This window comes from Glycine soja, chromosome 8 (genome assembly GCF_004193775.1).
Source record: "Glycine soja cultivar W05 chromosome 8, ASM419377v2, whole genome shotgun sequence".
NCBI lineage: Eukaryota > Viridiplantae > Streptophyta > Magnoliopsida > Fabales > Fabaceae > Glycine > Glycine soja.
In genome coordinates this window covers 20,427,648-20,453,107 of record NC_041009.1, presented here as the reverse complement: position 1 = coordinate 20,453,107, position 25,460 = coordinate 20,427,648, and the positions used below count along the sequence as shown (strand labels likewise).

Below are 25,460 nucleotides of genomic sequence, written 5' to 3'. Positions count from 1 at the left end.
TAAATTTGTAAAAACCATACACTACTCATGAAAACTGATAAATTGAAGGAAAAGCAGACAATAAAATGTTGCAAAGTTACATTTACGAACTAGTATATCATAACAGCAAAAGCAGAATAATTATTTGCCAACCTTTTGGACAAAAGACTTGACAAGGTTCACAGGTTGGGGTGAGCGGGTAAGTAGTGAGGACATCATCCACAACACAACCGAGTTGAATAATAATGGATCTGCCTTAATTCCTTTGAAAGGGAGAGATATCCTATCAAAAGTGAAATCTGCTTTTTCTTTCAAAATTATATATTAAACATAAACAGTGCTTGAATGTTTTCGTAGCTTCCACATGGCCCACTACTAGTATTATTTTAATATCATCCACCTAAACTTTATCTCCATCTTCAACCCCACGTTATTATGAATCCAAAACCAACACCACCCGCATTAATATTTAAATCTACAAAACAATTAACACCACCTTAGCAAGAAAAAAAGAATGGCTTGGTAATGTGGTATTAATGAACAGAACTATTTATGTTACACATACATCTAAAAACATAAAATTAAAGAAATAAGTATATTTGTGAATGTTTTTGGCTGGTAAGTAAAATAAACACTAGGCAGGCAGGGTGTGAGTGTCTTTAATATTCTCTCTCTAAGCAAAGAGACGTAGAAAGTAGCCACTAGAATCTCTCCCACATAGAAAGGCACATGAAGGAAGGGGCCACAAAACCAAACAGCAATAGCATATGCATATCCCATTTCTCTCTCAAACAAAAGTTTCTGTCTTCACACTCCAAATGAGAAGCATATCTCATCACCAATCACCACCGCTACCAGTGTCTTCACTTGCACTCTTTTATTTAATTTAGTGAATGATGAACAAGCTGGTGGTAGAAGTTGTGGAGGCGAGCGACCTCATGCCCAAAGATGGGGAAGGGTCAGCTAGCCCCTTTGTAGAGGTCAAGTTCGATGAGCAGCAGCACAGCACTGAAACGAGGCACAAAGACCTGAATCCTTGTTGGAATGAAAAGCTTGTGTTCAACATCAATAACCCCAGAGATCTTGCCCACAAGACAATTGAGGTGGTTGTATACAATAACAATCACAATGATCGGAACCACAATAACTTCCTTGGAAGGGTGAGACTTTCAGGCTCCTCAATTCCTCTATCGGAGTCCCAGGCCAGTGTGGAACGCTACCCACTTGAGAAACGTGGTCTCTTCTCAAATATCAGGGGAGATATTGCTCTTAGATGTTACACGCTGCATGATCATCATCATCATGCTCATGCTGCTGCGGAACACCATCACCATCACCCCCAAGTAGACACTCCTCCTCCTCCTGCTGCTGCTGCTGCTGCTGAGGAGGAGGAGGAGGAGTATCAGGACACTCCCTTTCAAGAAATAAACCCCAACATGAACACGGTGCTAGATGAGGAAATCGCGGTTGGTGGCGGGGACAAGAAGAAAAAGAAGATGCAAAAGAAAGAAAAGGAAGTCAGGACTTTTCACTCTATTCCAGCAGCACCCGCGATGGAAACGACCCAAAGGAGGGTTGATTTTGCAAAAGCTGGGCCACCCAATGTAATGTTAATGCAGCAGATCCCAAAGCAAAACCCTGAGTATTCATTGGTGGAGACAAGTCCACCACTGGCGGCTCGTTTGCGCTATAGAGGAGGCCGGGACAAGATATCCACCACCTACGACTTAGTGGAACAGATGAATTACTTGTACGTCAATGTTGTCAAGGCTAGGGATCTCCCTGTTAAGGATATCACTGGTAGCCTTGACCCTTATGTGGAAGTCAAGCTTGGTAACTACAAGGGCCTCACCAAGCACTTGGACAAGAACCAGAACCCTGTCTGGAATCAAATCTTCGCCTTCTCCAAGGACAGGCTGCAATCAAATTTGCTTGAAGTCACCGTCAAGGATAAGGACATTGTCAAGGATGATTTTGTGGGGAGAGTTATGTTTGATCTCACTGAGGTTCCTCTTCGGGTACCCCCAGACAGCCCCTTGGCTCCTCAATGGTACATATTGGAGGACAAGAAGGGCCAAAAAATTCATAATAATGGGGAAATCATGCTTGCGGTTTGGATGGGAACACAAGCGGATGAGTCCTTCCCCGAGGCCTGGCACTCTGATGCTCACAACATTAGTCACTCCAACCTTGCAAACACCCGCTCAAAGGTATATTTCTCGCCAAAGCTTTACTATCTTAGAGTTCAAGTAATCGAGGCTCAGGATCTTGTTCCTTCCGATAAAGGAAGGGCCCCGGACGCCATTGTTAGAGTACAGCTGGGGAATCAGATGAGATTCACAAGGCCTTCTCAAATTAGAGGCATCAACCCAGTTTGGAATGACGAGCTTATGTTTGTGGCAGCCGAACCATTTGAGGATTTTATCATTGTGACTGTTGAGGACAAAGTAGGTTCTAGTGTTGAAATCTTAGGAAGGGAGATCATTTCGGTGAGAAGTGTTCCTCCCAGACACGAGTCCAGCAAGAAGCTCCCCGATTCTCGTTGGTTCAATTTGCACAGGCCTAGTGCGGTTGGCGAGGAGGAAACAGAGAAAAAGAAGGACAAGTTCTCAAGCAAGATTCACCTCCGAGTGTGTCTTGAGGCCGGGTACCACGTCCTTGATGAGTCCACGCATTTCAGCAGTGATCTTCAGCCATCCTCCAAACATTTGAGGAAGAAAAACATTGGAATTCTCGAACTTGGGATACTGAGTGCCCGCAACTTGCTGCCCATGAAGGCCAGGGAAGGGAGGACTACCGATGCCTACTGCGTGGCCAAGTATGGCAACAAATGGGTTCGAACCAGAACTCTGCTTGACACTCTCTCCCCTCGATGGAACGAGCAATATACCTGGGAGGTTCATGATCCATGCACTGTCATCACGGTTGGGGTATTTGACAACCACCACATCAATGGGAGCAGTGATGCCAGAGATCAGAGAATTGGAAAGGTGAGAATCAGGTTGTCAACTCTGGAAACTGATAGGGTGTATACTCATTTTTATCCTCTGCTGGTTCTCCAACCCAATGGCCTCAAGAAGAATGGAGAGCTTCACTTGGCGGTGAGGTTCACCTGCACCGCATGGGTTAACATGGTAGCCCAGTATGGTAGGCCTTTGCTTCCCAAAATGCATTATGTCCAACCCATACCCGTCAGGCACATAGATTGGCTCCGCCACCAGGCCATGCAGATTGTGGCCGCTCGCCTGTCTAGAGCAGAGCCGCCCCTTAGGCGCGAAGCTGTTGAGTACATGCTCGACGTGGATTACCACATGTGGAGTCTAAGGAGAAGCAAAGCCAATTTTCATCGCATAATGTCACTCCTCAAAGGAGTTACTGCTGTTTGCAAGTGGTTTGATGACATCTGCACTTGGAGAAATCCAATCACAACCTGCCTTGTTCACGTCTTGTTCTTGATACTGGTTTGCTACCCGGAATTGATACTGCCCACCATTTTTCTTTACTTGTTTGTAATCGGGATTTGGAATTACCGCTTCAGGCCAAGGAATCCACCCCACATGGATGCTAGGCTTTCACAGGCAGAGACTGCTCACCCAGATGAACTGGACGAGGAATTTGACACTTTTCCAACAACAAAGCCTTCAGATATTGTGAGAATGAGGTATGACAGATTGCGGAGTGTGGCAGGTAGAGTACAAACTGTGGTTGGAGATTTGGCTACTCAAGGAGAAAGAGCTCAAGCCATACTAGGTTGGAGAGACTCCAGGGCCACATCTATCTTCATCATCTTCTCACTCATTTGGGCCGTTTTCATTTACATTACTCCCTTCCAAGTGGTTGCAATTCTAATTGGCCTCTTTATGCTGCGTCATCCTCGCTTTAGGAGCAAGATGCCATCAGTACCAGTTAATTTCTTCAAGAGATTGCCTTCCAAATCAGATATGCTTATATGATGACCGGCTTTGCTGTTTCTCTTTTTATCCATCCACCACCTATTATTGTGCACAAATAATCACAATGTATGAATAAACAGACCTTCACCATTACACGTAAAATTAAAGAGGGTACAGCAAACATGTGCATAGTCCCCCTCCAATTTCATTAGCAAAAACACACTTTCTTTGTATGAAAGTATATATATATATACATAAATCCCAAAGCTTCAGTTTCAGCTATGAAAAAATAAATATTCTTCGCGCTCGTAACAGCTTTATTAAATTACCAAGCGATGTACTTCCTAATAATATTTTTATTTTTAACCGCGCAACAAAATGCCCAGTCTAGATGAGCTATAACAAGCAAGTTAGATCGCTCTCATAAATCAAGCCCCAAAAGGGTTTTTTAATGAATCATATCATCATATATCAATACTACTGCCGTAAAACCTAAAGCAAGATGCGGATACATGTCAAAACATTTTATAAAATCTGAGCAATTTGTACAAGTCAAAATTTTGGAACAACATATTGATTCGGAAAAAATGAAAATCTTTATTGGGACCAAATAACTCGAAACATAACAGCTACTACTAGAGCCATAATCGTCAAGATGCTGATAGATATTCCACCCAAAAGAACCTTATCAACCAAGTCCCACTTCCTCATGCTTCCTTCTTGCTTTTTAACAGATCCTGAGGCAAGCTCACTCTCAACCGTTTTGTGCAGATGCCCCCGCTTCCTCAGCATCCATCCAATGAAATTTCTTTTGCTTTGGTTCTGACTGCCTCTTGAATTGTCACTCTTTTCGAGAGTACCCTCCTGACCACAACAGATGTCATTTCCACAGGCACAAGATTCTTGCTCTTCTGAAAATCCACCGCAGAGAGAAGGCAAATCCTGATTAGGAACCAATTTGTTTAGAGCTTTATTGTCACTTGCATGGTTGATTGTCTCAAATATTTCCCCAAAAACTGACCACCTTCCCACAGATGTTATCTTAACCACAGCTGAAGTTCCCAGCATATTGTCTGGAGCAAGTACAAGAACTTGTATATATCCTTTTGTATGACCAACCTTCGGCATTGACAAATAAAATAATTAGATGGTATATGCCATAAATAAATACGTATATATAAGCCACAAGTTCAAAGGAGTGATTCACAGGAATTCTCATTTTAAGTCCATGGAAAAAAAGACATGTTTGCAAACTAAACTAACTAGTCTCGAGTTATTGCTTGTATTTTGAAACACACTGCATGATTATCAAAAGACAGTTAAAAGTTTAGAAACAAAAAATCATGTTTTCAATATTACTCTTGATAAATGGAATGAGCAAAAAACAGACGTAATAGGAAAACCTCATATCACGTTTGCCCTAAACTTCTTTCCCTGGCACCTTAGCAGGTTCATGGCAATAAAAATATTCAATATTGAGATACCAGAAATCAGAGTTCAGGCTTCAGCCACAGCCATAAATGAATTGGATGCAACAAATGACTTAATTTAATGGAATACATTTAAAAGCAACAAAAATAAATCATGATTCAAGATCTATTACACTGTCTTACCAAGTGAACTCCATCAGATGCAATATCAGTAATCCAAATTCTTTCTACTTTGCCTTCCATCCCAGAGTATGGTGTGAAGGATTCAAAGACATGTCAGTTCACGGCTTCTTCTCTTAACCACATTACTTGGAACCTTTTTCATCCTTGCAGCAGGTGTCCCTATCATTTTATAGTATTATCATTTGTCAGGAGTGAGAAAAATTATTTTAAAATGAAAATAAAGAAATACCCTCGTATATGCATCTTATATAAATGCTATCAGACCTTTGGGGGTAATTTAGATGGTCTAATTTTCTGAGCAACAAAATTTAAACCTGGTTAATGCAAATTTCCCAACAGCTCCAATCCCACCCCCACCCCAGTATTGCAATAATGGAGTTTTGAGCGTGAGCTACCACTCATGCAGCAGCAAGGACCCGCAACTCTCGAAGGGGCCACCAACCGCCGCCCGAATCTTTTTTTTTTTACCCTAACACCCAATACACATAGCATGTTGCCTAAAATTGCCATATGCTACTTAAGTAAAAAGAAAGTATATTTTATCTGTGCATATGTACAGAAAACATGTATCAATTATCATTAATAAACAAAAATACGTCTTTTTATTTGCTCATAACAATTAGAAAAGATGTTATTGACAAAACAATAGCTCAGGCAAGCACCTCTCAGCTATCATCCAAAGGGATTGGACATTGTGTGACCCTTCATACCAACTACCAAGTTAACCTAGAAAATGGGTAAAATGAAATTTGGAAGAACAAAGTACTTCTAATCGCTGATTAATGCATCTATTAAGACTACAATTATTAAGTGCACTTTTCGAACGAAAGAAGCATTCCAGTACAATTTGGGGTTGTGTTTCAGAGCACAAGGCTCTCAACAAATACACAACCTTAGCCTTCTAAGCACAGTTGCAACTGGTAAGGCAGCAACTACCCCACCCCCCAAAAAAAAGAAAAGAAAAGAAAAACAAACCACACACACACAGCACCCTGTGGATTTAAGGCATCATAACCTTACTTCTAAACTGTACTACAGACTTGGTACCTAGTTTGATTTCATCCTTAAAATGATGTTAATTGTTGTGTTCAATATTAAGTTGTCAGATCAGAAACCTGGTCGAGGATAAAATTGTGAAATGTGAACTTGAGGGAACTTGTACTCTTCAATAAGGTTGACAGTTTGCACAAAATCTTCATCAGTTTCACCTGAAAAGGCACAAAAAAATAAGTGTTACTAAGACCAATGTATGATACATTCCAGATATCTATATGAATTCCAAATCATTTCAATCAAATACAGTATAATCTGAAAGACTAACTGAATATTCTTTCACATTTCCAGTTCATCAAAATATCCATTTAACATGTCATTTTTTAATAAATTTTATAAGAATCTCAAGCTTAGATTACTGTGACATGTTTTCATACAAAATGATTCATAATTTCAAGAGTTATTTTATACCAGACGTTTATTGCTCATAAAATTATGCATGTCAGGTAACGGTATATAACAGAACACATAACAAAGATCATCTGCTAACCAGGAAATCTGCATATTATATCAGTGGCAATCTGCATCTCTGGCACAAGCTCAGTTAGAGTATCTACAACAGTCCTGAACTCACTCACAGTATATTCTCGATTCATTGCCTGAGACATTCAGATTAGTTAATATATTATTTAGCATATTATAGTAGACAATCTTATCAATAATTTTTATGACTTACACTCAAAATAGTATCACTTCCAGATTGAACTGGTACATGCAGAAAAGAGTAAACACATGGATGCCGCAAAATCTCTGCAATCTATTTCAAGTGTTCAAGGATATATGGTGGATTGGTCATTCCGATACGCAACATTGTGCTTGCATCAGCTGGTAGTTCTGCTACTAAGGCATTCAATAAAGTTGGAGGATTGACACCAATGTCACGACCTATAAAACATAATGACCCAAGAAACCATCGATATAAAACCCACTCTCAATTTTATATTATTTTGAACAACCTAAATTGCTTTGAGGCGTACACAAGTTAATAGGAAATTTCATAAGATCAAATCGGCAAATATCTTAAATTAGTGAAAGATACTGAAGGACTCGGAGCAACAGTAGAAATTACCAGATGCTCCAGTGTCCTCACTGCTAAGCCATATCTCTTAAACCCCTTCAGATATGACAGATTTTACACGCCTAACCTGCATTGATTACGGATTAATATAATTATAAGCAAACTGAAAAATATATTGGTCATCCCGAGCATACATATATAGCTCACTGTGATAGTACTTACAAGGCTATCAATTGTGTAACTTCCTAGGTGACCCCGAGCATGCTTTGTCTTGCAATAAGTGCAAGCACCTAAACAACCAACATTAATAGGAAGAATCTCAACAAACTTGTTCTTCCTTACCTGTTACAGAAGAATAACAAATTTGAACCCCCAGAATAATTGGGATCCATATGATAATTAAAAAAATAAGTTGAAATTCAAACCTTTGGAAGGTCAAGTGTGGGCAATTTCTTACGGGTCAAAAGGCGCACTTCATGACCTTTTAGAGTCTCCTCTACAATTTCAACAACACGATGGATTTGCTGGACTCCAACTATGCTGATCCCTTGGAGCTCTTTCAAATCTCGACTTCCTTGAGGGACACAGCCAGCAACAACTAGTGGTTTATTCGAAGATTTTCCTTTGGTTATGATGGTATCCATGGCAGATTGTGCAACTGCAGCAGTAATTATTTAATGTGATTTTATTTTTCATAAGTAAAAGTGGTTTTCTAAAGGATGATGTGTTCATGTTAGTGTTGGCTTGGCTAAAAAAAGACAAGTCCAATTTCTCTATTGCTTCCATAGACATAAATCAGAAAACCTCCTAGCTAGCCTAAAGAGCATGTGTATGTGTATGAAAGTGAAGTAAAGAGAGAAACTGACGTGTTGATGAGCCAAAAGCACCAAATGTCTTAATGTAGAATAAGAAAAAAGAAAACAGTAGATAGAAAGAGGTAAGTAAAGGAACCTGAGTGTCAGGGATAATAGGTGAAACAGTATTGGCATGTTATTATTGGATTCATTTGTCATTTAATGCTCATATAATTATTATTATGGGAAAGAGAAGTACTTTCTATCTTTCTATATTTTTTAAGAATATAGTTAATTATGTAAAAGAGGGAGAGAGGAAAAAAATAAGTTAATTAAAATATGAGAATGAACCGTTAATTATGTAGTAACTTAATAACAAATTAAAAATAAAGATCTCTAACAAAAAGTATTCACATAATAATAATAATATATTATTATTATTATTATTATTGTTTTTTGGTTTTCAAATATGTGTAAACTCTAAACTATGAAACGAAAAAATACAAATGGAGAAACCTATAATTTGTTATTGTCAACAAACAAATAAGGAATTCAATGATTTTAAATTATTATAAATTATAAATACAGCTATGAGCAAAACACATCAAAAGAAGAGTCAAAACCAGCAAATGAATTAATGTGATATATAGTCAAGTATTTCAGTTTACAATCATCACAAGATTTCTTAGCAACAACATTAAATTATCACGAAATCGAAATTATTATTAATACGTATCAAGAATATTTTACAATTTTGATAGTAAACACTATTTCCTACGGATAACAGTAAAATTAAGAGGATTCTTTCAAAAATAAAAAGAAGAGGAAATTCACCCAGAGTTACTGAATGGAGTTGGTGGAACTTGTATAAATCGCATTTACCGCAAGTTATGAGTACTTCTTTCGCGCGTGCTTACATTAATTTGTACTGCTTTAAACAATGCTTCCGTTCATTCATTTAAGTAATCATAGGAAACAAAACATACATTCATTTTATCTTGATTTTTTTATTTATTTATAATTTCTGTTTCTCTTTTCTTCTTGACTAATTTGTCTTTTGTACGTTGCAATTACTATGCTATGGGAATTATTGTTCCGGTTAATGGTATGACTACAATGGGAGTGAGTAAACCTCAGACAGCAGCTCCGGTGTATCATCGACCACTCCAAAGACAGGAAAGGTTTATAATTTTTCCTCGTTAACACACCTCAAACCTCACAAGTGATGTTTGCAAAACTGAATTTACTCTCCAAAATTAATTTGGATCACCCCAAACAAAAAATCAAACATAATAGTTTTCTTGTCTCTAATGATTGTTTCTTTTGTATCTACAGGTGTATTCTCATTATTCACACAATAAAATGGAATGATATGTATTATTTCTTCTTTTTTTTTTCTCTCAAGTGTGTCTTATGCACTACAAGTGTCCAGCCTTTCATTTCTCCACCCTATACCTAGGATATGTCCCAACACAGCATTGCTCCGCTGTGGGACAATAAAATTGTTACATGCATCAGAAACACGGAAAGTATGAAATCCAAAGGAAGTGGATACTCTTGTCTCTTGAAACTTAAAAATAATCAAAGCATGATATTGTGTAGGAGGAACATGAGTGTGGCCTTTATATGACTAAACACTTATTAAAAGTTCAAAAATTGCCTTTCTGGATTGATCCATGCTTACTTGCTGAGAACTTGCAACATTAAAGCAAGCTCAGCCAATACAGATCTGAAGTAGCCAAGAGTATGGGAGAAAAATAGCAAGTTGGGTACGTTAAAAGCAAGCTATCTCCAGATCCTGTCAAGAAATCATCATTTTCTTCACTCACATAAGAATGACTAAATATGCCGACTGACAAGCAAATTGATATCTATATACTACATAATAATGTAAGTATAATAATTAAGCATCCTCTTCTACTTTGGTGTATCACAAAACAATTTTTCATGGGGGCATTGGTACACATCCTAAATTTTAAAAATCTTACAATCATAAGTTATCTGCTGTTAGATTGAAAATTTTGAAAGCAGAAATCGGCATATTACATCCCTACGAGTTTTTTTTAATTGATTTACTAACACTGAATGAGGAGAGCCATAATTCAATGATCTGCAAAATTTTCTTAAAAGTTAATTACAAACAAATATAGTAATATGTCTACTCAAGGAACTTCTATAATGGATTAGCTTTTAAAACTTGTGTTATTGTGTCTATCCTCTAAAAAGCTTGAGAAATAGAAGAATGTCTTGCAAGCACACATAAACTGAGCATAATGAACATATCTAGTTGGCTACACCATGTAATTTACCATCCAGAGAATCCAAAAAGAACTTTTGATAGACAGAACTTGAGAGCCAGTTTGCTACTCTATAAACAAGAACCCACAGGGTCACCAACTCCCCATGGAAGAAACAATGAGGTAGAATCTGCTACCATGCTCCAAGACTTAACATCATGTCAGCATATCGTCCTAACCTGTAGAAGATAAAGTGAACATTACGTTAATTCATGAAGGTTACAAATGTGGCAAGTTCCGCTTACCATGACTAAGGTGAAAGCCAAGGGCTGTTTATGATGCTCCTTTTCTTTTACATCTATTGCCACCTTTCAAGGCACCAAACCCTGCAATTTTCCCACTGACTATACCAACAACGAAATGAAAGATTTGGCACTTTAGTCTATGCCTCAACTTACAATCCCATTGCACTACTAGAAAAATACAGTTTAGAGACCGGAGTAATTTGGTTGCTAATTGTGATAGCATTTACAATCGAATCTATTGTTGGTAGCTAACTTGTCCTAGTAACAATATTCGCGACCGAAGTAAAGCGTCACTGAAAACCTCAGTCGCTACTTCGGTCGCGATGCATACATAAATTCAAAGTAATTTAACGACGGAATTAGAAACCAAATTGGCCTTGAAATTAACAACCAAGTGTGTTTCGGTCGCTATGTTATGCTAGCGACCGAGTTTATTTTTCTAAGAAAATTAAAAAGCTAAATTTTTAATTTATTATAAATCATAATCAATATGTAACATTCTTAAATACTTTTATACTTGAAAATTACTGAAATTAATATATTAGTAATATTTTAAAATTAACAAATCAATATTTTCATTATTTTGTAAATCATAATAATTATATAATATTTTTAATTATACTTTGATTATTTATAATGAAATTAAAAGACCAATATGTACATTATTTGATTAATATAAATAAATCATGGTTATCATTAGTCTTTTAATTTGTGTTTTATACAAAATATTTTTTTATTTTATAAAATTATTTAAAAATTATAATAAATATATACCCTTTATATTATAAAAATATGTCATAATCAAATTTTGTGAAATTAAGAATTTTAAAAAGCTAGAAAGTTGATCAACGTTTTCTTAAAAAATAAGAACTTTAAAAAGTTTGAAGAAGGACTGGAACCATAGTCCGTAAAGGACAAAACACACTCATTTACATTACACCCAACTATTCATTTGAATGTTTGGTACAAAATATAGTATTAATATAAGTTTTATGCAAAAATAGTTCAAAATTCAAAGTTTATTTTTTAAAATTTATTACATTTTTATAGTCTTATATATTATCATTTAAAATATAATATAAAATAAAGTTTATATAAGTATGCATATTCTAATTTATGTGAAAAATAAAATTTAATCTTATATATTCTATTTTAAAGATAATATATAAGAGTATAAAAATATAATAAATTAAAAAAAAATAAACTTTGAATTTTCAACTATTTTGGCATAAAACTTATATTAATACTATATTTTGCATCAAATATTGAAATGGTCACATGGTTGTAATGATAAAAGAATGTGTCATTCACTCTAAGGACCATGATTCTAGTCCTTTCAAGCATTTTTTTAAAACTTCCTATTCTTTAAGAAAATATTGGTCAAGTTTCTAGTGTAGTCAATGTTTAAAATTTAACAATGAACGATTAGTCAACAGTGTTAAAATTAGCTCTGAGAACTAAGATAGTAAATTTTGAAACATAGGGAGACTCAGATAGTGAATGAAAAAAGTAGGGGGACTAATTTGCTGAAATATGCAAAATAGGAGAACATATTTTACAATTAAGTCTTAATTTAACATATTCATTAACCAAAGCTCAATAATGATTTATTAAGGTTTAATGTGGGAAATTGCTTCATGCACCCAAAAATTTTCTTGTCCACCCAACAAATCTTTTTAAATTCCAAAAGTACCCTTGCTAATAAACATATGGATTACGAATCTGGAAGCTTACTCTAATTAATTATTAGATCAAAATTAATTGTCAACAAATTATATATGTAAAAAAATTAATTATTAGATCAAAATTAATTGTCACAAAATTTATTATGTAAATTTACATATGCATTAAATATACATTAGAAATTTTAGTGTTGTATATAGTGACATTAATTATTTTATAACATAATTATTCTATTACCTCAGTTGGTTAAAGTTTTGTGCTAAAAATGTGAAATTCATATGTTCAAATCCTACATGGGCCATTATTTTGTAAAATATTTTTTTATTTGTTTAAAATAAACTGTAATTCGTACATATGGATTGACAATCCAAACATACGGATTGGCAATTCGTATACAGATTTTGTGTTACGGATTACAAATTTTTAAGTCTCTTATGGATTACGAATCCGTAAACTTACTCTTACGGATTATTAATGTGTAAGCTTACCCTTACAGATGCGAATCTTTATGTTTATTAGCAGAGAGGTACTTTTGGACTTTACAATAATTTGTTGGGGGCACAAGAAATCCAATAAGACTCAATCAAGGCCTAATATCACTTTAGCGTAATTGAAACCCTGGTATATGACTTTAGTGTAACATATTCATATGCACATGGCCCAATCAGTGCTAATATCACTTAAGTGTAACATATGCACTAATGATTGATTGAAATCAAATCTAGGCCCAATATATGACATTAGGGTAACATATGCACTAATGACTGGTTGAAATCCAATCAAGGCCTAATATATGACTTTAGGCAAAAAAAAAAAATACAATAACCAAAGCTTAACAATTAATTAAAAGTTACTAGTGCATGTTCGCGTTTGATACACAATTTAACCACTTACTTTTCTTTTTTTGAGATACCACTCTCACTTGATTATGTAAAAGAGTCAAGCTCAATTTTTTTAATTTTATATATTACATGTTAAGCTCAATTTTTTAATTATCTTGTATAAAAATAATTATTAAATATTATATTGATAAAGTTATAAAAAATTTAAGGAAAATTAATAAATATAATTGAGTTATAATTAAGTTAGGAAAATTTAATAATAATAATTAAATTATAATTTTAGGTTAGGAGATTGAAATAGCCTAAGGTTTTGTTTGACCCAACTTTTTTTGGGCTTAAAAGCTACTTATAAGTTAAAATAAGAAAAAATAGAACTTTAAAAAATAAGTAGAAGTTGTTTATGAGTTTTTATTTTTATATTTTAAAAACTCCTTTTAAATTAAAAGTTAAACAAAATAATTGAGCATACAAGCTATAAATATTAGAAAGTGGATAACGGAAAGTTACTACCCATCATTTTGAGTAAAAAAAAACTAAAATATTGGGACCATTCAATTTGAAGAAATTTCTAATAAAAAGGGATTTAGATATTATTTTAGGTAAAGTAAATTTAATGAAAGAATACAAGTAAATTAATTGAAAATAATCTTTTAATAAATTGATTTAAGAGTAAAATAATGAACTAATTATATTAATTAAAATCTATGCTTAATTAAAACATGAACAACACTACTATTATTACTATAGAAATGTTGTTGTTGTGTAGCCGAAATGGCGCGTTTAAACTTTTAAGGAATAGGAGTTGGTAATGCGGGTGCCAGCTGTTACATATCACTCTTCTTCTTCTCTGGTTCTCCTCTCAATTCTTCTTTTTCATTGCTCTTCCTCTTCGATTAGGGTTTCATTTTTTGAAACCCATTTATATTTCGTTGCCGCAACTATACCTTCCTCTCTTCTATTTTGTATCAATGGCTCTTACACAGTATGTTGTGTCATTTTTTTTGCTTACTCTGTTTGTTTCTTCATTTCCGCACAAATCTAAACTTTTATATATTATATTATAGTCTATTGTATTTTATAATTGTTTAAATTGATCATGGTTTTGTTCTGTGTCCATGTAGTGCTAATTAATTAAGTGTTTTTGAACAATTTTAGTGAACATTATTATATCTATATGGTGACGGTGGGTGCAGGATGGTATGACATGGCTTCTGAATCCACCAAAGCAAGACCTGCCATTGATTTTAGCCGATAGTGGGTTTGACGTGTGGATTGCAAACACTAGATGAACCAGATATAGCCGCCGACACATCTCATTGGACCCCTCTAGCCCGATTCGTCTTTCTTGTTCATGTTTAAATTGTTGTAGTGTACGTTATAATATTGATACAATAGATTAATTAATTCAATATATTTAAATTTAAGTTAAAGATAATTCATTAGATAATTTAAAATTAATCATTCTTTTATATTTTATATTTTTTACGCTCACAATTAAATGTAAATAAATTTATAATTACTTTATCTTAGTCTATGTAAGCCATGTGTTTTCCTATTAGATTGTGTGTAGTATAATTTTCTGCAACCCTATTATATGTCTCAATTGATGCACTCAACCAATATTAGCAAACCAAACTAGTATCTTTATTAACAATTATAAACTTAAAGTGTAACTTGTTTTATTTTATTAATGAAGGGAGCTAATAATTTAATGTCTAATAAAATCTGCTTCCAAATACAGAGTAGGTAGCCCTTATCATATTGCCAATATTATGTGTTATAGTAACTTCTCTGATCATATGTGATTCGTTTATATAAAGTTTGCACTATTTTTCCCTATTAATTAATTAATTAAGATTTAATATCATGTATTTTAGTAATTTCATGCAGGAGTTTTTCTTCACTGTGTTAATCATAGTGTTTCATAGAAACCATAACATTAATTTGAATAATATCTTCCATTTGCTGATTCCATGCCACAATTATTCCTTACACACAATCTTAAACTTTTGTAAATGTACATTCAACAGGCCTTTCTAAAGGCTTGGAAAGCCGCATGCCAAAGCAACTCACATATCTCGCCTCATCATACCAGTAAAACAAACATTCTTGTTGAAGCCTACTACCTTTAGTGGTCCATGCAAGTCTAATTATACCTACATTCAGGTACTTGTAATACACAATATCCATGTACCACCATCAACCTTAATTTATCTAAAGTTTAAAATCAATCATAGTAAATAAACATTAACTTGACTATTTCAACTTCCATGCAAACTGATATATGTCCATTGACAGTATCAGTATGTATAGTTTAAGCCAAAGGGCCTAATATTGATATCTCCTAGGAATTGATCAAATTAAGACATTTTGTATATTTGTTCCTTAGCTTTCAGGGAACATTATTGCACCTAAAACAAAATCATAATTCTCTAGATTCCACACGAACACATGATAATTTGTTAGATCTTCTTCACCTTTGGTTTTGATGTGCCTCATACTTATATAAGTGGTGGCTTCATTGATGTAATAGTATGTCTCTTGTGTGTTTTCATGAACACACTCCATTGAATACTACCAAATCATTTCATTTCATGATTATATTTTCTTACTTCTTGACGTTTTTTAATGGAGATTTGTTGTTGGTAGTTTGTATCAATGGAGATTCCTGAGAACCGAAGATGGATGGTAATAAACGTTGGACAAATGAGTTTAGAGAAGGAGTGTTTGAATTTGTACAGTTTGTTACTAGTTAGGACATGTTTCAAATGCAAGGAGAACAAACAAGGTTTCCTTGCAAGAAATGCAAATGTAAAGTTTTCAAGTTTGTGAATGATGTGATGAGGGACCTTTATGAGGAAGGGTTCATGCCAAATTATTATTGGTGGACAAATCACAGTGAAAAGTTACCACAATTTCCTCCAACAGTGTTGCAAGGTTCATACTACGAAAGTGGTGGCCAAAGGAAAGAATTGAATCCTTATGAGCAAATGATCATGGATTGTGCTAGACCATCAATTGGCCAATACATAGAATAAGAGGGTGTAATTGAGATAGAATGCATGGAGGAAAATCCTAATCCTGAAGCTCAAAAGTTCTTTGATATGCTTGCAACTGCTCAAGCACCATTGTGGGAAGGATGCGAGCATCATTCAGAATTGTCAGCTTCTTTGGTCTGTCTTAGCTTGAAATCTGATTATAATATGTCAGAAGGGTGTTTTAATCGTATGGTTCAAATTATGGGTGACACCATGCCAAAAAACAATACTATGATTAGTAATTTTTATCAAGCTAAGAGGTCAGTGTAGAAATTGGGTCTCGGATGTTTGAAAATTGATTGTTGCTCGAACAAATGCATGTTGTATTACAAAGAAAATTCAGATAAAAGTATAACTAATTTCTTTTTTTGTAAAAGTGATCGGTACTTGACAGTTAATAGGAGAGGGATTAAAAAGAAGTTTCCTGTTAAAAAATGTGATACTTTCCACTCATTCCAAGACTAAAAAGATTGTACTCTTCAATGGCCATTGCATCTCACATGAGATGGCATAGTGAGAATTAGAGGGACCTGAATGTCATGTGTCATCCATTTGATGGTGAAGCGTGGAAGCATTTTAATAGAATGCATCCAGAATTTAGTCACGACCCTAGGAATGTCAGATTGGGATTATGTTCAGATGGATTTAGTCCTTTTGGTCAATTTGGGAAGACTTACTCTTGTTGGCCGATTATCTTAACTCCTTATAATCTTCCTCCTGGCATGTGCATGAAGAGAGAATTTATGTTTTTAACTGTCTTAATTCCAGGTCCATCAGATCCAAGGCACAAGATTGATGTGCACTTGCAACCACTCATAGATGACTTATGCACCTTGTGGAATGATGACATACTAACTTTTGATGTGTCATTGAAGCAAATTTTTTTTATGAAGGCTGCTTTGATGTGGACAATCAATGACTTCCCAGCTTATGGGATGCTATCAGGTTGGACAATTGCTGGCAGACTTGGTTGTCCCATATGTATGGAACGATCAAAGGCATTCATAACTTTAAATTTTCACAAGGTCTGTTATTTTGATTGTCATCGCCAATTTCTTCCGCTTAATCATGCATATAGGAGGAATAAAAAGTCATTCAAGTAGGGTCGGGTTGAGACCTTACCCCATCCTCCATGTTTATCTAGTCTTGACGTTTGGAATAGAGTTGCACATTTACCGCTCTGCCTTGAGTCGCAAGAAGAAAAAGATTTTCCTGGTTATGGTGTTGAACATAATTGGAAGAAACAAAGTATATTTTGGTTGTTACCGTATTGGAAAACCCAACTTCTATGTCATAACATTGATGTCATGCACACAGGGAGAAATGTGTTTATGAATGTCTTTAACATTGTGATGGACATCAATGGCAAAAGTAAGGATACACATAATGCTCAAATAGATTTAGCAGAAATATGTAATCGGAAGGAGCTTGAGTTGGTAAATGTTGGTCATGGCAAGTTCTTTAAACCAAAGGCAGCTTATGCAATGACTAAATCCGAGAGACTCGTTGTTCTTTAATGGGTCAAAGAACTAAAGTTACCAGATGGCTATGCCTCCAATTTAGGTCAGTGTGTGGATCTTAACAAGGGAAAAATTCATGGAATGAAAAGTCATGATTGTCATGTTTTCATGCAACGGTTGCTTCCAATTGCATTTGACTCATTACCAAAACCTATTTGGAAGTCACTTGTTGAACTTAGCCAATTTTTCAGAGAACTAACTTCGACAACATTAAATGTTGAACAACTAAGAATTATGGAAAATAACATACCTGTGTTGTTGTGTAAGTTAGAACAAATATTCCCACCAAGCTTCTTTGATTCAATAGAGCATTTTCCAGTTCATTTATCTTATGAGTCAAGACTTGGTGGTCCAGTCCAATATCGTGGGATGTATCCTTTCGAGAGGTATAAAATGAGTAATCATTTATACGCCATTGTATTATATACATATAGTCATTTTTTAAAAAAATACTTATTCATATTAATTTTAGGTTTTTACACTCCCTCAAAAATAAAGTCAAGAATAAAGCTAAAGTTGAGGGATCGATTTGTGAAGCGTACTTAGTGGAGGAAACATCTACCTTTGCCTCATTTTACTATCCTGATCAAATTGCAGCGAGAAGGACTAGGATGCCTTGAAATGTTGATGTGGATGAAGGTTCTTCATCTTTTCCTCCTATATCAATTTTCAATTACCTAAGAAGAGCGAGTGGTAAATCCAAAACATATTTTTTGGACCAAGTTGATCTTTATGTTGCTCATTTGTATGTTGTTCAAAATTGTTCAGAGGTTGAGCCATATTTAGAGTAAGATGATTTTAATACTTTTATAACTCTAATTAATATTTTAATGATGCTATGTTGTTTACGTTGAGTAATTTGTTTTCTCATTTCCAATATTTATGAGAATTTTTGGAGGGAGTTGAATCCCACTACTTCGGATGCTCAACTTAACCAAGACATTTCATCCAACTTCCCTACATGGTTCAAGCAATATGTAGGTTAACACCTTATATATTATTGAAATAACATTTCTTCCATAATGATACGGTATTATATATGGCGTTAATTGTTAAATTTTTTAGGTTCTAAATCCAAAAAATAATATTCAAGATTCAATATTGGTTAATTTGGCATGGGGACCTAAAAGAAAAGTTGAATCATGGCCTATCTACATTATAAATGGATACAAATTTCATATAGTTAGCTAGAATGAATGCATGAATTCTTCTAATTATGGTGTTCGCGTATGGGGAACTGATGGTTAACTAGAATTTGATTTTTACACCTGAGTATCCACCAGATCCAAATTGTGAACGTATTGTTGATTAGAGGCCTTTCATTCATGCATATAAAGGAGAGTAAGTGCATTTTATTTAACTATTAATTTTTCTTAAAATGTTTTTTAAATGTGGTATTGACAATGTCTTTGTACATAGGTTTCAACCAACATATAGATGTTCTAATATCATATCAAATATTAGGGCAAAATTTGATGAACCAACTGCAAGTTGGTTGAAGGTGTCAGTTGACCTTCGCAATAAGTGGTTTGGAGAGTTTAAGGTAACTTGAACTATGGTTTAATTTAAAATGTAATGTTTCCTGTATCATTTCTAATTTAGTTCTTGTTTCCTATTTTATGCAGAAAGAGTATAGGTGGCACCCACAAGAAGAGCGAGCCATTAGAGCTGTTTTTGAGACAAAAGGTTCATGCATTTTGAAAAGTGCAATGAACAAGATCATAAATGGTCAAGATAAAGGAAAGTGAATAATAGTCAATGTTTGAGCAGCCTTGGACGAACATTGGGGTTCTACAGATTTCCTAAACAAGAGCTTCACTGCCAAGGCGAATCGATCTGTTGATAGAGGAGTCTCGGCATACTGTGGTGGTTTCATATCTACTGCAGCTCACTTTGAAAAGCTAGTAATTTCACTTTATGTGTGTGTGTACCTCACTGATTTTCAACTCAATGTAATTAATTAAATGTTTTACCGTTTTAACTTTTTAAATTTATGTAGTCAAAGGAGTTTCAAAGACCACCAACTACTTGGAAGGTGATGGAGAAAACTAGAAATTGAAGTCGGGAGAATGGGTCAATGACAAGTTACGCGAATTTGCTATAAGTTGTTTTTTTCTAATCCTATCACTTTATTTGATATATAGTGGCTGATATTATAAATGAATTCTTACCTTTGGTTAATATCTCTTGAACCTATTTACACATCTTGATTTGCTTTTCTTTAGCTAGTGTTAAATGTTTGTGATTGGCTAGTAAAAACTTTGAAGCCTACTATAGTATATTAAAGTCAATTTTTTTTTCTGTTTTAGTGGTGATTTTCTTGAATATTAATCCTTATATGTCTACACATTTAACAATTTATCTTCATACCTCACTTTATATTGAAGTAGAAATATCAATATCGTCGAGATGAAATCTTACAACATTTGACAGAGGAAGGCACTTCTACACAGGATTCCCCTAACACTGCTACTTCTGTTAATGATAATAAAATATATTTGAATGTTGTTGGAGGTCCAAATTACAATGGAAACGTGTACGGGCTAGACACTTTGAGCAAAAGGTTTAGTTGCTCAAAATCAGCTCCATCTACTTCTATTGCTCCTACGGAAGACCAAATAGAGGAAATACGCGAGACAATTAATAAATTGAATGCTGAGCTTTTGGCAAAGGCAAATAAGGAGAAGACACTTAAGGAAAAGATGTTACAGTTGATGGAGAATCATGACCACCAAAGTCAGGAGATGTGACAACAGATGCAAGAACAAAATGAGCAAATGCAGCGTATACTACAACACTTGCATATTCAGTCTATCATGTCAACTCTTAGTCTATCACCTACCATAGCAGATGGAATTGACCACCATGTCAATGATGCTCAGGTTGATCGTCCTCATGACATGAAAAATGATCATTGACTCTTGGTTATTATTTATTTTAGTTTGATTATGCCACACTAGTTATGAATTTGAACTTTATTAATTTTTTACATTGCATTTGATTAAACTTTGAAAACTTTGAATTTGCACTTTATCAATCTTTAAAATAGAACTTTGTTATTAGATATATTTACTCATTATGAATGTCCACTTTTATTCATAAGTTTGATTATACAATTTAATTAAAATTTATGTTTGCAGTCGATAATTATTAAGTAGGTCAAAATGTAACAATGAAAAAAAACATACATCATATTTTCATTTAGCGACCAAATTTTCGGCTGAAATGCATTTTTAATTTATTTAATATTTAAAAATAAATAGCGACCGAATTAGCAACCAAAATGCATCTGTATTCTGATATTAATTATTTATTAGTGACTGAAATATATTTATTTTAAAATTAGCCACTAAATTAGCGACTGAAGGTAATTTTTAATATTTTATTTTAAAATTAATTATTCAATAGTGATCGAAGTAGCTACCGAACACCGCCTTAATTTATTTTATATTTAAAATTAATTATTTGATAGCGACTAAAATAATGACCGAGTATTGTTTGTTTTTATTTTATATTTAAAATTTAATTATTTATTAGCGACCGAATTAATGACCGACTATTTCAGTTGTAGAATTGGTCCCAAGTGATATAGCAACCAAATACTCAGTGACCGAATTTATTATTTTTGTGCATGTCTATTTGGGTCACTATATAGTGATTGAAAATAAATTTGGTTACAAAGGACTTAGTGACTATGGTTTTTGCGACGTGGTTTTTCGGTCATTATTTTGGTGACTAACACTTTTAGCGACTGAATTTAACTATTTAGAGACCAAATGTGTTGGTCGCTAAATCATAATTTTTTAGTAGTGTTGAAACTTAGTCCAACTTGGGATTAGGGTTAATACATAATGACGAGTCTCATTTTTAACCTTCCAATTATAAATTATTGGATCAGATTAATGAGCAATTAAAAATTAGATTGATCCTAAATGGAAAAAGGTAGTAATATTTTAATGTCTTTCGGCTCATGTATATTTTAAACTTGTGTTTGTTCTTTATTGGTCTATGTGAGAAGGGTAAGAAGTAGCCGTTCAAATTCTCGACACCATAGAAAAACCTATTAGGAATTCTGAGTGCCAAGAACTTCACACACTTAACCATAGGTAGTATCATCTTACAACAACTTGATTAGTCCAATACCCAAACTATTTTGGGTTAAGAAATCTCACCAAACTGTTCATTTTTTCTAATAATTATCAGGCTTCATACCACCTAATATAGGGAACTGCACAAGTCTTTATAGGCTGAGGTTGAATCACAATACAAATGTCAAATATTTGTCTAAAAACTCAATTGTGATTTACAGTTAGGGAGTAGTTATCACTTATCCACAATCATGCTCATAGTAAAATATAAATGCTAGAGATGAAGCCGGCAAAATAATTCAATAGATACTAAAGAAAGGTCTTTGATTTTATTTGTTTTTTTAAGGTCTTTGATAGTTCCATTTCCCATAAAACTATGAACATTCACAAAAAGGTGATAACAAACTAAGTGAACTAAAATGAAAAGAGTATAACCTGATAAAAATGATAGTCCTTGTAGCATTTCTAAGACTAATACTGAACCATGAGAAAAATAAAAAGAATCATGTTGCAATGATGGTCTAGTTGTTAAAATTCCTCAATCTATAATGATTTCATTGAGGATTAAGAGGATTTGATGAAGAATCATCTTCTTCATGCAATGCTTCCTCAGTTGTTTTGTAATATTTACCTCTTTTTTCCATTTTATCATCATATGATTGATTTCCATAATCACCTATCTTTCTCTTTCCATTGTACTTCACAGCTGGATCTAGCCCCTTGTTGGTGGTATCTTTAAGTTCACCAACATTAGATTCTTCAGGTAGACTATCCGACTCCACTATAGAATTTTTGTTTCCTGAGTCAGTATCTTCATCCTTGCCAGCACCATCATCTTGTAATCCATCTGCATCTTCACTTGACTCCCATGTTTCTCCAATTTCTTCAACCTTAGCTTTCAATGACTCAATTGCACTTTTCAAATCTATGTCAACCTGTTATGCAAACCCACCACCAGACCAGACAACTTTATAATAGATCTAAGTTGTATTATTAGCACTGAGACATAAGGAAAGCATAATGGTAAATTGGCAATTTAGATCCCAGATATGATGTGTGTACCTAAATGTTCTGAAGATAATCAGAAATGTCAACAGAACAAGAAGGACATTTCATTACTTTTTTTTAGACCGAAGCATTCTCCCACCCCTACTTCTCTCCTTCGCAAAAGCCTAACCAACAAATACACCTTCCAAACAGGACTTGTAGAAGTTATGAGCTATGAAGCATCAACACCGACATGGACACCGGACACGACACGGACACGGACATGTGGACACCTGTAATGTCCAAAATATAGAACGTAGTACGGGTGTCGTGTCGGTGTCGGACACTGACACGGAGCGTGTCGGACACCAGACACAGCAAGGGGCTGGAGTGTCCGTACTTCATAGATTATGAGCACATGGTGTTGTCACTGGTGAAACCATAACCTCCTTGCATATCATGCACGAGAACCCTTCATGCACAAAAGAATGGTAAGATATGAACGTATTAATGGATATACCTAAGAGAGAATATTGACCATTTAATTGAAAGGTCTAATGTCGACCATTATAAAACCTATTATTAATATACCTCTCTGCAATTGTTCCTTGATTGACTTAAGTTGGAATTTCTTTATTTCTTTATTTGACTTTGCCCTTGCTACCTTTATGGGTTTAGGCCTATCTGATCATCACTGTGTTTCCATTTGAGATAACTTTGTAAATAGAATGCCGAAAGATTTTGTGTCAAATGTGCTACAGAATAGAAGAATAGATACCTTGTCCAAGGGCAAGTTCATCGAATAGATACTGGCAGACTTTGAAACCCTGGTTTAGGAAAAATTATTAAAGTTCCAAAATATATTGATTTAATGAAAGCTCTCACACTTAATTGAGCAAGCTAGTCATAAATATAACACAGTTCCAACCAAAATTAGCAATGGATAATAAGACCCAATGATCTTGCAGTTAGTTCATAGATAGTTATGGATTTAGAATTAAGATCTCAATTTTGAAAATGTGCATTAGCAATATAATGAAAAATGATCTCGCTTAAAAGTTAAATTAACAAGGAATAAATCTCTTGAATATCCGATAAGAATGAGGCTTTATTATCTTCATCCTCATTGACGTTTTCTGGCCTTGCCTTGTTGGGTGAGAGAAGCATCATTTTCAACGGCCAGCATATCAATCTCTCTTCCTCTGATGGCACGACCTTGCACACCATACAATAGACTAAGAAGAGAGAGAAAGTGAGTGGGTCGTGCAATAGAGAGAGTGTGGTTTTGAGTTTCATCAAATCAGGCACCACCTATTATCTTTCAAGATAACCATTTACTAACAATATACACATCGCCCTTTTACCAAAATCAATGCTTCCCATCCTAACTTTTCTTCTCTCTTTTTTTTTTTTTTTTTACCAATCTTCTCTGTGAATATGTAGATACATAATAATTTAATTAATACTTGAAAGAATAAAAAATTTAATTTAATTTTGAAATGGCTAAAAAGTGCAATAACTGCATTCTATTAGTATATCATATGAATGCTAAAATGAATAATAATAAACATTAATTATGTGTAGTCTTGTTCTGTTTTATTTATTTATGATTTTGATAACTGTGTCTTTTATCCATGCATGTTTATAATAAATGAATAAACTATTAACAAATTATTTTTTAATTAAATAGTAATTATTAATAAATTGTTTTGGGACCAAATACATAATAAAACTTAATGATGATATGTCAACAATTCAATTAGAGATTTATTTACTATCCAGTTCATTAAAAAAATTCAAAATTGATGAAAAAACAATTCAAATTTGAGTAAAAAAAGAATTATAATTATAATAATTAACACCTTTTATTGTTTTATTTTTTTAAAATAGACCACAAATATCTTGTATCAGAGAAGATTCTAATTGAATTATATGGAGGGTCGTGTATATAAATTTTGGGACCCTAAGAATTATTTTTAAAGAAACTTGATATTACATAAATATATTAACTTTTTAGCTTTCTTAATTTCAAAATTATTTATTAAAATTTTATAATGAAGCAATTCTATTATTTTACTCTCAATAAATACAATGACTAATTCATTCAATTTTATCTTATAATAAATCCATTTTGTATAAGAGTCAAAAAATTTTAAAAAATATTAAAAAAATGCATGGACAAAATTGCACCTATGGGCACACAACATTACACACCGGCAAAGGAAAGATAAATTGGGTTAGTTTTTTTTATTCTATTATTTCTTAATATTAATGAATTCCATCATGTGAAAAATTAAATTGATATTGCATCATTTTTAATAATATAAATTAATTAACAAATTTTCCAACACAACATTTTATGTATATGAAAACAAATTTCCCCCAAAATTTACTAGCAATTGATATAGTT

At 33.8% G+C, this 25,460-nt stretch overlaps 1 protein-coding gene, 1 long non-coding RNA gene and 1 pseudogene across 2 annotated transcripts; 1 reads left to right on the top strand and 2 right to left on the bottom strand.

The window, feature by feature from the left end:
* The first annotated feature begins 602 nt into the window (after positions 1 to 602).
* On the top strand, positions 603 to 4,162 carry LOC114422653 (FT-interacting protein 7-like). The gene has a single exon (XM_028389125.1). The coding sequence runs from the start codon at positions 873 to 875 to the stop codon at positions 3,930 to 3,932; it is 3,060 nt and encodes a 1,019-aa protein (XP_028244926.1). The 5' UTR covers positions 603 to 872; the 3' UTR covers positions 3,933 to 4,162.
* A 219-nt stretch (positions 4,163 to 4,381) lies between these two features.
* On the bottom strand, positions 4,382 to 8,227 carry LOC114422662 (annotated as a pseudogene).
* A 14,169-nt stretch (positions 8,228 to 22,396) lies between these two features.
* On the bottom strand, positions 22,397 to 23,879 carry LOC114422670. The gene is made up of 4 exons (XR_003668713.1): positions 23,829 to 23,879; positions 23,642 to 23,744; positions 23,126 to 23,522; positions 22,397 to 22,998 (listed from the first exon to the last, which is right to left on the bottom strand). It is a non-coding gene; the product is annotated as an uncharacterized LOC114422670 (long non-coding RNA).
* Between the last annotated feature and the right edge of the window lie 1,581 nt (positions 23,880 to 25,460).

Coding starts and splice junctions, on each gene's coding strand:
- LOC114422653 (XM_028389125.1), top strand. CDS start 873: ATGATGAACAAGCTGGTGGTAGAAGTTGTGGAGGCGAGCGACCTCATG.